We start from the raw sequence: 12,215 nt of genomic DNA, 5'->3' as shown, positions 1-12,215 counted from the left end.
TCTTTTTTTTGCCAGTAGTTTATCACTGGAATCTGGGCAACCGCATTCTCCTATTTTCGGACTGAATGCCCCACTCATTTTTCAATCAAGTTTAAAGCCAGCCAAAAGCGACTTTAAGTTTAAGTTCACTAGGGAGGGTAGATATGATTGGCTCTCAGTCGGAATGTTTAAGTAAGTATTCTGTTTAGTGAGTGAAAATTTTGTTGAGTTTTTGTCACGTTCTGTGATTTTCTAGACTTAGGAGGAGGGTGGATGAGTAAACAGACGTTTAAATTGCGAAAACTTACTTGGGTTGTAAAGAAATTTAGTTTTGAGGCAGGGATAAGAGTTTATACCATGAAATTTAAGTTAAAGAAACCAAAAGTTGAAATCTAACGATTTATGGTCCCAATAAAAATCCTACTGGGCACTGTAATTATTACAGTATGAGTAACTCCAGTACAGCCAAGAGAACCCTAATAAATTTATCTCCAACCCAAAATCCTTGACCAAGAATTCCTTGGGCTCAACCGTCAACCACTTTTGAAAGTGGACCAAGTGTAACTTGAAGTATGTGAGATATTTGAAAACTGCAACATCTGCTGGGGAGCATCCTCAAAAGGCCTTTTGTTGGTGAAGTATCTTCTTAAACAAAGTCTGGGGGAAAATAATTCGCAATCACCACGGACTTGCCATTCGTCCCCTTCCCACCCCACATAAACTTGGCTTAAGTTTTCTGTTCATTTCTTTTTTTACTTTCCGTAATGACCCGGGGTACGCCCAGAAAGTGGGTCAAGTTATGGGCCAATAAGGCATGAACGTGGACATGGACTTGGATGTGGATATGTATATGGGCCTAGGAAATGGGTATTTGCATAGAACTTTGGCGCGATTTTGCGGCCTGTGTACGATGGCAATTAAATGGTTTCTGCGCGAGTGGAGCGAGAAAATCAATTACAAAGCCCCACTTGGGAGCGCTCAGAAGCACTGAGGAGCGCTGAAGAGCCAAATGACTTCCGTTCAAGATGTTGTGGTCTTCGTCGTTCCCGGTCCGCTTAATTGCTGGCCCGCAGAGTCTGGAGAACAGAGCAGCAGCTCCTAAAACGGAAATCATGTTATGGCCACGGCTCTGGGGATGCGATGGCCAGCGACAGCAGTTGTAACTCATAAATATAATGACAAATCAGAAAAAATTCAAGAGCCAGCTGGACAGCAATCAAAAGCTGATGAAGAGCCGCTCCTTTCTGCTGCCTCTAGTGCTGAGTCAGAAAAATAATGGAAAACAATTTGGACTCTGTGTGTGCCGGGGCATATGAAAGAACGGAGCGGAAAGGACTGGACTGGTCTGGACTGACCATGGAGATGAAAGAAAAGCCAGCAATAACAATTGAATTTTCAAATGCTGCTTATTGTTTTTCCAGCATCGCAGCCAAAGACGATGAAGAAATTGGCCCGACCGAACCCCTTGTTAAAATGCAATCAAATTGTAGCCGAGAATGCTGCACGGGGACTCGTACTCGAGTTGAGCTGGAGTTTCGGCTGGGGGTCCAAAGCCAAACCACAAATATTTGCCGGCCAGGCCAAGAGCCAGTTTAATTTTGGCCTCAAGCGGGGAGGGTCAGCGACAACAACAATCTGCAGTGCCCCATAAAAGAATAACAAAATAAATAAGCTCGTAATGGGACACGAAGCTTAGATACTCTGTGGGTTGTCTAATAGCACAAAGCAATAAGACTTCAATGGAATGAAGTATATGTAAAATATTATTATGTTGATCAATTGAGGGATTGATTTCATTATGTATTTTATGCAGTTCATTTCAACATTCAAGAATCTATGAATTTTAAAAGCGGTCAGTTAAACAAATAACATTATTGATTAAATGAATTTTCAGTCAGGTGTATTCTTAGTTTCCTAAGTAAAAGATGAAGATGTTATATTTTATAAGATTTTATAATATTGTTTCTCATTCTTCAACATGGATGCATTTAGGAATTATGAAATATGATTGATTTAAAAAGGATCTCGCAGGTTTTCAAGGAGCTATGCATAAATAAAATCCTCTAGGTTGTCAACTGAAAGCATCAGCTTCCTTGGAACTTTTGCTCTCCATAATTGATAGACCCCTCAAGTGCCAGGGTATAACGAGTAGCAAACCTCAACTTTTTGGCATTCACTCGAGTGCAACGTGGCACGGAGGCAGCCAGCCTGCAAGTTTTGGGCTGTTCTGCCGCCACTGCCACTCGGCTACTGGTTCTTTTTTGCCGACAAGCCGCAAAAGAAAGAACTGGAAAAAAGCTAACAAAAAGAAATCCTTCAGCGGCCAAACGGTAGCCCCTTGTCAGAGCCCACATATGATTCTGACTCCAATCCCCGATCTCCGACCCCGACCCCTGAAACCCCCTCTATTCCCAGTTGAATCTCAGTCAGAGTCTCGCATGTGCTGCTGGCAAGTTCCAAGTACGTAAATCTGGAGGCTTTTTGTTTCCTTCCCTCTGGACTTTTTTTATTTTTTAAATATGCTACGTGCAGCGACAACCGACAAACTCGACTGGAGAACGTGCTGCGTGCGGAGTATTTGTTGTTTGAAATACGAAAAAAGCGACTACAGAAGAAACAAAAAGTTACCAAGAAGTTGCCGACAACGATGTCGGTTGACTTTGTCATATGAAAAGTAAACAAACGACAGGCAAAAGGCAACAAAAATTCTGGCCCACACGGACCAGGCCAAGTCAAGTCAAGTAAACCAAGCCCGAAGAGTCGAGTGAGAGGCAAGTTATAGTGGGAAAAAGGGGGTTTCAGGGGCGTCCTAAGGGGATCGGATAATCTAGAAGGTGGTCTGCAGAAGGTGGTCTCGGCGGGAAAACTGCACAATACATGTTTGGCACTCGCATCTCATGTGTTCATAGATATAAGAAGTGTTGGACTGCACCTTGATACTACCAGAACGAGGGTTTAAAATTCTTGAGTGTTCCTCTCAAACTCTTTCATTAGGTCCTCAAATCCCCGTCGTAGTTTCCCATTGACCACCCCTGTTTCACTTCAACTTTGCCACATAGTTCAGGGCTCTCGACGAAACTTCACATTAACTCTCGCGAACGTCGCACACGTATGAACTTCTCGGGACCAAAGGATCCCACTTAAGCCCTCTGGCTCAAGATTGTTTGTGGCACTGACGAAAAATAGTTAATTATAGTGGCAAGTGGCTTAGGAGGAAAGGCGACAACTCCGAGAGGCGGGGCAATAAAACTATTTTATGACCAGAAGTTTCGCATTCAGAGAAAGCCGAAAAAAAACTTGATTTAATAAAAGTTTCGTGTTTGCTTAAATAATATTAATATTTGATGGCTCATGGGATACCGAACTGAGCTGGATGCAATCAGCTTATGCAAATCCTTGTTGATTTTAAAATAATGAAATCTTCCTGGCCATTGCATGAATAATCCACAAACAGTTGAGCTCTGGAAATATCCTTGGTACAACGAGGCGTATACGCAATTCTGTTATTGTTGCCCTGGCCAGCGTAATGTAATTGCAATCGAAAGACAAAGCCAAAGTCGTATGCCTGGGAAATGCGCATATTTTCATTAAATATTTAGCCAAATGGTCGCCAGTCTCGTTTTATTTTTTCCCTCTTTGGGCCGAATGGTGGGGGTGAATCCAATATCCATTCTCGACTTTATGTGCAGAAACTTAATTTGCCGCCGTTTGCACAAAAATGGTTCGCATTTTGGCTGTGTGTGTGTCTGTCTGTTTGCTTTAGAGGTAATTGTGCAAACAAATTGTGGCAGAGGGGCCGGGGACCCGTCCCGCCCACATTTGGCCCACAAAAGTGGCAGAAACTTCAGATTCACAGCGGAGGCGGGGCAAAAACACGGAATTTGTCGCCGATGCCGAGGCGTCGACTTCGTTCTTGACACAGTAGCTATAAAAACACCATAAACACTAAGAAAATATGTGAAATACTCCTCAAAATTCAACCGAAAAATGGGAAACTATTTTGGAGAATATAAGAATGCTATAAAGTTTAGAAATTAAGTTGGAAGTCGGCAAAAAATAACATCGGAACTATAAGTTAATTACAGTCTCACTAAACTATTGCTTAATTATTTGTTCAGTCTTCATTTATTTCAAGATGTAACAGCTTATTTAATTTACTTTTTGGAACTGGATAATTTATATGAATTAATATCAATGCATATTAATACCCAATTATATTGGAATTTTATGATCTTTATATTTATAGATAGAGATAATTATTTAAAATAATTCCGAATTTCTATAGGGTAAAGGGAGAACGAAACATAGATGTGAGTGAACCGAGAAGTATACAAAACAAATAGGGTGAGATACAATACAAAGATAATCCGAGGGATACCAAGATACGCAAAGAGCGTGTGTATTGAAATATCTAGGCCGCATGCACTTGAGATGCATTTTCCGCCAGAATATACAACCAAGAAATTACTGAATGAGTTGGCCGGCTGCGTGGGCAATCAACTTGTTGGTTGGTTGTTGTGCCTGATGTGTTTTATTTTATACCCGAAAATGAATTAACAATATACATATATGCGTGTGACGCATTCTGGGCTCTCAAAGTCAAAGCCGAGACAACAACGAGCGCAAACAAAAACAAAGTATAAATCTTCAAAGTATTCTTGTTGGCAAAAAGTAAAAACAAAACAGAAGCAGCGGGCAAATTGTTGTTTTTAGCCAGCTAACTTGAAGGGAAATAAAGGGGGCGGGAGGAGTGTTGGAGGCATGGGGCAGAGGGGCAGAGGGGTGGGGACTTAGCCAAGTAGTTGGCAGATAAAAGCCGCTATAAAAACTGTCAAATAAACATCAAAGCGGATGCGCAACGCTTGACATGCTAAAATATACTTTATAGTCATGCGTGGCTCTGTGAGATTGGGATGAGAATGTATCCGTATCTGTATCTGTGAGATCTATCTGCCTTGTATCAGAGTGTGGGTCTGTTTAATGGCTTGTCGGAGGTGCCAGATATAAAAGGGGGGTTTTAGGCGAAGTTGGGCTGCCCTGCACGTTTTGTAGGGTGTTCGCCAATGCTAAAGTAATAGCACATGGCATAACGTAACATAAAAACATTGATGGCTGCGAGTGATAGAGGGCCCTGCCAGGGGCGGCGAGTGGAGGGGTCGATGATTGATGTTCTTATTGAAATATGATAGAAAATAATATTCTCCGTGGCGTTGAGTAATGTTTCGCAGGATAAGTGCTTGTAAGGTGTTGAAGGAGCCAGAAGTGAAGGAAAAAAGCGATAATACTGGTACTTTTGCATATAAAAGTATTTGAAATAAAATTAAAAAGGAATTTAAGAATACATTATTTAACGTAACGCTTTTATTAGGTGATTAAATTAATTAATGGTAATCATTAAAGTGCATTTTTATTAGTAGTTAAGGCCAGTTTTACTGGGAATTTGATATGATACTCATAACACGTTTGGTTACTTTTTTAGTGTACAGGTATAGTACACGGTATTTAACTGCAATTTGTATTGCCGTTCATGAGTAGCTTACACTTTTAGGTACTGAAAAAAAAACCTATTCTGGCATTGATATAAGTTCTTCCATTATTTACATTGGGAAATAAACATTGTTTGCCCAAAGGCAAACAAATATGTCGCTGCTTCCCCCGGCGCAAAAAAACCAATTTCAATTTTCACACCGATTTTGAAGACCGCATGTAAATTTCATCGGGAATGTCATTTATTTTAGAGCTTCCCCGAAGCCACGCCACTGCCCGCGGTTACGCAACTGGGCCTCCCTCCAGACAACCCATAGAAGGTGCCCCCTCCTCAGCCCATCGGCACATTAGAAAACGTGACAAAAATTTCATATTGATGTCTTCTTCTGGGATATGGGGGAAATCTCCCATTTTCCCCCGTCCGTTGTGTTTTTGATGATGCTGCTATAGGCAATACATAAAATTTTCACACACAGTCAGAACGATGAGGAAGAAGAGAAAGAAGAGGACAAAGTGTGAATTAGGCGCAAAAGTTGAAAGAAGCATAATAATTCAGTTCTGTGTGTATATTTTATTATTATAATACTACCAACACTTTTGAAGTGTCTTCTGCGCCGAGTTTGCGTGTGAATCATGGCGAAGGGAAGACGAAAAGCGAGTGGAGTATATAATAATCATTTTTCAAGTATTTTGTCGAGTTTCTGTTCGAGTGCATATGTCAGCGGCAGAAAAGCGAGAGTTTCAGTCGAAACACGCCTCAAGTTCATAATTTGTACAATTTTATTGTCTCTCCGCCGAGGCGCATTGTGCGTAAATTTCTGGCTAAATTATTTATACAAATTTTATCTCTTATCTCGAATTTGGCATTGCAGGTGGTCGTAAAAGAGGCCGCCTTGTAAAAATAAAAACGCATGGACTGTCTTTTCGTTCGCGCAATTTTTACATGGCCATAAAAAGGGCCAAGAGTCAACAACAAAAAGCGACACAATAATTTACGTAAATGCCTAGGCATATGCGATATGTGATATGTAATACTTGAGGGTTTTTTGGTACCACTTTGAGGCAGAAGTGGAGGCTACGGAAACCGTGTGTGGCAGCTTTGGTTCTTATGTTTGGGGCAAAAACTTTCGCAGTGCTGAATCTGAAGAATGCTCGAGTTGGACAACAGGAGTATGTACACCAGAAACTACAGAGTTGCTGAGCGATAATAATAAGATACAAACAAATTAGTGCCTGAATATAAAAGCATTTAATTTAACTTGACAAAAAGTGGAAGAGGGTGACCTCTTCAAATGAATTCTTCTTGAGAAATTTATTACAAATAATTCTCGAGCTTCACTCCTCATCAAAAGTCACAATCTAAATTAGACAAGTGTTAAAATGCAAATAGAGAAGGCTGTACAACTGGGCTCACCCCTTTTCGACGGGCCCTCGTACTATGGAATCCACCCTCGCAGCATCGCGTATCTCACGCTATCTTATCATCTGTCTGAAAGTTCTCAGCTGAACTGAACAATCCGAGTGTCGCCAGCCTTGTTCCGATACAAAGTACATGAATATTTACACAATTCGCTGCAGCTCCTACGCTTTAGCAATCAAATTACTGGGCAACAACAACAGATGATTGAGACAGCGTGACAGCGTGAAAACTGGAGCATTGTTTGATTGACATTTGATTGACAAACACAGTCACAAAATTCAAAAGCAACCAGAACGACTGCGAGCATGCGAATACGCATAACTAACTACCATGGGAATGGGAAACTTTTTGCTTTTGCCGGCGACATGCGAAAAATGTTGATAAAATTCCAGAAAATTGGCGCCAGCAAAAAAATTAGATACAATGGAGTGGAGTGGAGGCAGCGAGTAATTTGCTTATGTCGGAAATTAACGCCTTTGAGTTAATGGCCAAAAGCAACAACAGTTCAGCATCTGCCTATGGGGCAACAACAAAATCAACAACAGCAGCAACAACAACAACAGCCTTCGTTTATTATGCCGCTCATTCATTATTGTTTTTATTTTTTGTTGCTGCGGCGAGTTTAAGCCCGCTGTTTGTAATTAATTTCCGTTTGTGTGTAGCCGCAGCAAACTTGGGCGCAAAACTTAAATAAACCGCAGCAGGAGACAAAGAGCGAGAAAGACATACGCCGAGGGAGCGAGAGGGCAGTCAAAGCCAAGTTAACACACACGTTCATATTTTCCGAGTGAAGCTGAGCTATAACGATAAGTTCGTGCCCTAGTCTTAGATTTATTGGTGGATAAAAATCGAGATTTTTATACAATAGGTAATTCTTTATTGGTTGAAGACAACAAGCTAATTGATCTTGAAACATATGTGGTAGTTATAATTTATTTTAAGTATACTTTAGCCAAGGTCTGTGCTTTAGTCTAATGCAAGCATCCCAAAAATATTCAAATCTGAACAAAAGAGTATCACAGTGGAAGCATTTGCCAAGTTCGTAAGCAATTTGGTATGCCCATCTCTGGCTTATAGAGATACAAAATCCAACAGATACAAATGCCCGGCAAACCCGTTCTCCGAACACGTTGCGAGCGGCAGAGATGAAGGCCTCCAACCAGCCGACACGCGCTGAGCCCCAGCTCAGCTAAAAGCCAAAGCCCAAAGGGAGCGGGCACACGGGTCTAGAGGGGCCGGAGTAGGCCAGAGTGGGCCAGAAGGGGCTTGGGGCCGGGAGGAGGGAGGAGGGAGGAGGGGCTCAGAGGGCCGCCGAGCTAGGGATAGCCATATGTATCGGACAAAAGGCACGCTCGATCTGACGTGGTCGTTGTCGGCATTTGTTTCACTTGATTTGTGACATTAAAGCAAAGTTATAAAAACGCCGACCGATCGGGCCTGATTGAAGCTAAACAAAAAGCGCATTATCCATCCGCAAATAGCTCAACTCAACTCAACTCAACTAAACACAACTGAACTTAACTCAAAAGGTTTCCCGCATCGTCACAGCCATATTTATATTTATATTTCGCCGTGAACTTCAGATAATGAACGCTGATAATGATGATAAGTCTGGGGAGTCCATCGTGTAAAGCTGTTCGGGTAGGCGCATCGATTATCGGCGTTTAATTAAACGTTACCAGACCCGGTTCCGTAGTAAACCCCCCATTTCTGGGTCCCACTTCTTGCTTCCCCTCGAAATAATTGCTACTGGTATTTAGCAAGCATTCCCCTGATAAGATTTAGCCCGTGAATGGTGCCGGTGGAAATAAAAACAGAAACACAAAAACAAAAGCAAAATAAAAGTAGGTAACAAAATGTGAGGCAGATTTCTTCGGCTGATAGGGAATAATTTTTTTAGGACCCGTTTGATTTTTGCCGGTCTTATTGCCCTGGCTCGATAAGTGCCATGCCAAATTGTGGTTGTAAATTGTGAAGTGTCAAAAAAATATTATAAAAAATAGACGTCGAGTATAAAGCACAAATTGGAAGGCACTCGAGTCGGTTTGATCGAATTTCGATCAGACGGACTATTAAGTCTGGGACAGTAAAACAAAATTTCGTTACAGTTTCTTTCAAAAATTTAAATAATAGTGCATTTAGGTAATATATTACGTTTCTGGACTATTTCACTGAATTTTTTCTCACCGCCGGATGCCCGAATTCAGTTATGTATGGTTTCTGGATATAAGTAAGTAAGTAAGTTGAGTTTTTGGCATTTCTTGATCTTTATCACGAAGGGCCGAGCATTTGTTGTTTTCTCGCCACTCGCCCGACTCGATGGTATGCGACTTCTCATTAATTGTTTGTTGCTTTGGTTTTTGCCGGTCGTTCGCGTCAAAAACACTTAACTTCATTAACACTTACATGCCAGATACGAGATATCTGGCCACAACTACTCGGAGCAGTAACTTTTTGTTTTTCGCTCCCCCGACTGCCCTCCCCTCGGTTTTTCTGCTCGGCCACACAGACGCAATTATGAAGATTTATCTCTGGCTTATATCTTTTCTCCAACGAATACTTTTGGCCCGGCCATGTTGGCACATCATCTGCCTAATAAATAGTGTTGCCATGCGGCTCTTTGGGTTGTACTTGGAGTTTATGAAGTGGTTTTTCACAAAGAAGATTACTTTGAAATGGCTTGAGCACAACCTTTCAGTTATTTAGAAAAAGTAACTTTTGCCTGTTGCTTTCAACTACTTATCCATCTAGTCTTCGATTTCGTACATTTAAATGTTTTCGGATTATCTTGGTTGAGCTATCTAGGAGATGGTGTTTATTTTTCGTTACTTGGCTTCTACACCTTTTCCAATTAGAAGTCGACAGCTTGATGTGCCTGGGATCTCTGACTCGGATTTTTTTCTGTTCTCGGCCGCTTTGTTTTGCGTTTAATTATCGCCTTTGTGTTCCTTTCAGTTTATTCAGCGTCTTATACTTTTTTCTGAGCAAATGCCGCGGCCTTTGCCGACGATCGTGGCGCCAAGATAAACCAAAAGAACATGTTTTGCTCTCAAGTGGCCGCCACAATGGGAATCAACTCGTTGTTGTTGTTGAGTCATCAAGAAAGCATTTTGGCGTCTGATATGAAATACGCCGCCTTGAAAATTAACTTGGACCTAAGCCACTCCAAACAGATATAGGCGCAAATTGATTGCCGAATGCCAGGGGCCACGGGCTTACGTGACTTGCCGATGACCTATAAAGGGAATTTAGACTGTCATGTTTTCAAGAAGTATGTATTTGCAAGTTTACAGTGAAATAGTTCCGAAGTTACCTTATAAAGACAGAGGGTTACAAAGTATTTAGAAAAAATGTATGCATGTAAAACGAAATACGCATATTTTATAAGTATAGATGCGAAATGCCTTACACTACTTCGCAACAATAAATCAGTATAATCTATTAATCTATTACCATTTGCCGTAAATTGTTTGTGCAAAGCTTAAAACAGCTTGGCAGTAAAATTGTTGAACAGTAACATTTTCGACGGCAGCACTACGTGAAAAGTAAACAAGACTCACGCCTCCACTTGCAGTGAAAGCTCCATACCATTTAAGATGACTTTGAGATGCGAGGCCCCGCCCTGAAATGTTGGGGATTTCAAAACATAGAGCCTTCAGGCAAGCCCTAAGCCTGTGGGCATAATGAATTAAATTTGTGCATATGCGTAATGCGTGCGTAGGGCAAACGGAATGAAAATGATTAGCTTCGGGCACACGGACCACTTCAATCCCTCAGACAGCCGCAATGGTTATTTTCAAGAGACTGAGGCCAAGCCCAAGGGCTCCGAGTTACCTGAGACGGAGACAGAGGCAGAGGTGAGGTCACAGTGTCGAAATGAGCGGCCCAGCCTCATGAATTTTCTATGATAAATGGAACGTCACGGCCTGCGGCTTATCTATCAAAAGAAAAACAACGAAATTGAATGCGGCCTACGTGGCGGATGAGTAATGCGTGCAGAGTTCCCTTCGTGCTGCTGCCCAATTGATATAATATCTCTTCTTCGGAATTCAGTCGTGGGATCGTGTTAGGCTCAGCTCAAATGGTATCCATTAACATATCCGAGTCCATGTGTTCATCTGGGCTGTGTAATTTTTGTGTTATCAAGTCACTGGTGCCGCTGATGCTGTAGATAAAAGTTGTCCAGCTGAGATTTGCATAATTAATTAGTGTGCTTGTGACTGGGTTTTATAGTGCAAATCAAAAATGCGCATAAATTGGATGAAAACGTTATAAATTGTCCGTAATAAAACACGAATTTACAAAGACATATTTTGAACGCTTAGAAAGCAGGTGGCATTTGATGGCTTTTACAAACTTATTTCGAAAAGAGTTGGCACTAAGGAAAGTGAAAAATCCATTTCCAGCATATCATCTAAGGATACAAAATAATCGTTTGATATTATAATTGTAACTTAAGCATTTATACATAAATATTGACGCCTGGAATTTGTATATTGGATTTTAATGGGCTGTTTCCTAACAATTGCCTAGAATCTCTGGCATACGGCCTACAATTTTAGATTGTCGAGTGGTAACTGGGTCAACTCCTGCGGACCCTCCATCGTTTTCCCACCTACACTGCAGTGTAAGCAACTCCAGCACTTGGCAGGACTCAACGACTAGCTCATTTCCCAGGCACTTTGGCTAATTGTCTTCAATTGTCGCCACCTCAGCAACTCTTTTCGCAATCCCCTCCCCGCTGGGAAATAACAACAGAGGCTGAGGGAAGGCGACCAACCAACAAAGTATACAAAATGTAGACTTGGGACTGCTGTGCTTGCATAATGTTCATGCAATTAAAAGCCATGTCCTGGCTCCACTCAAATGGGCGGGGTCCTTGGCAAGGACGCGGCTCGCACAAATGAAAAATGAAAAGCGTAATGAAAAGTGAGAAATGAGAAATGGAAAATGGAAAATGGAAAAACGCGCGTAGAAAGCGGGCTAAACCGCAAATTTGGGTCAGCAGGCGAGAAGTGGAATTTGCCTCATCCCTCCGTTTTTTAAGCGCGCTAATTAATTAAAATGAGCCAGATACAATGGAGCCAAGAATGGATAGTGCGGCAGAGGAACTTAGAGTGAAGTTACTGGACTGAATTACTGCAGAGAAAGGCGTTGAATGGAGCCAGTGGAAAAGGGATTTATGTGTCAAGTGGGGGTTATGCTGCATGGTGGTGGGTCTTCTTTAAATAAATCTCCTTGTGCAGTCCGGAAAATGCCATTTGCTTGGATAAATAGTGTGAAAACATGTGAGCAATAAAGTTTGTAAAGGGGTCAGTTGGAAGGCAAT

General features: G+C 41.6%; 1 protein-coding gene across 4 annotated transcripts in view; it reads left to right on the top strand.

Annotated features, from left to right (window-relative positions):
- Positions 1-12,215, top strand: part of LOC122616053 (protein naked cuticle) — a 41,779-nt gene that overhangs the window by 21,428 nt on the left and 8,136 nt on the right. Inside the window, exon 1 of one of the 4 annotated variants that reach the window (XM_043791310.1) lies at positions 10,100-10,157. The exons of the other annotated variants lie outside the window; for them this stretch is intronic. Within the exon in view, the coding sequence (XP_043647245.1) occupies positions 10,145-10,157 (13 nt within the window). The 5' untranslated portion in view covers positions 10,100-10,144. Of the gene's footprint in view, positions 1-10,099; positions 10,158-12,215 lie in introns of those variants that run through there. 4 annotated transcript variants of the gene reach the window in all.

The sequence above is a fragment of the Drosophila teissieri genome, chromosome 3L (genome assembly GCF_016746235.2).
Source record: "Drosophila teissieri strain GT53w chromosome 3L, Prin_Dtei_1.1, whole genome shotgun sequence".
Lineage (NCBI taxonomy): Eukaryota > Metazoa > Arthropoda > Insecta > Diptera > Drosophilidae > Drosophila > Drosophila teissieri.
The sequence above is the reverse complement of the archived record's forward strand: the minus strand, read 5'-3'. Positions and strand labels throughout refer to the sequence as shown.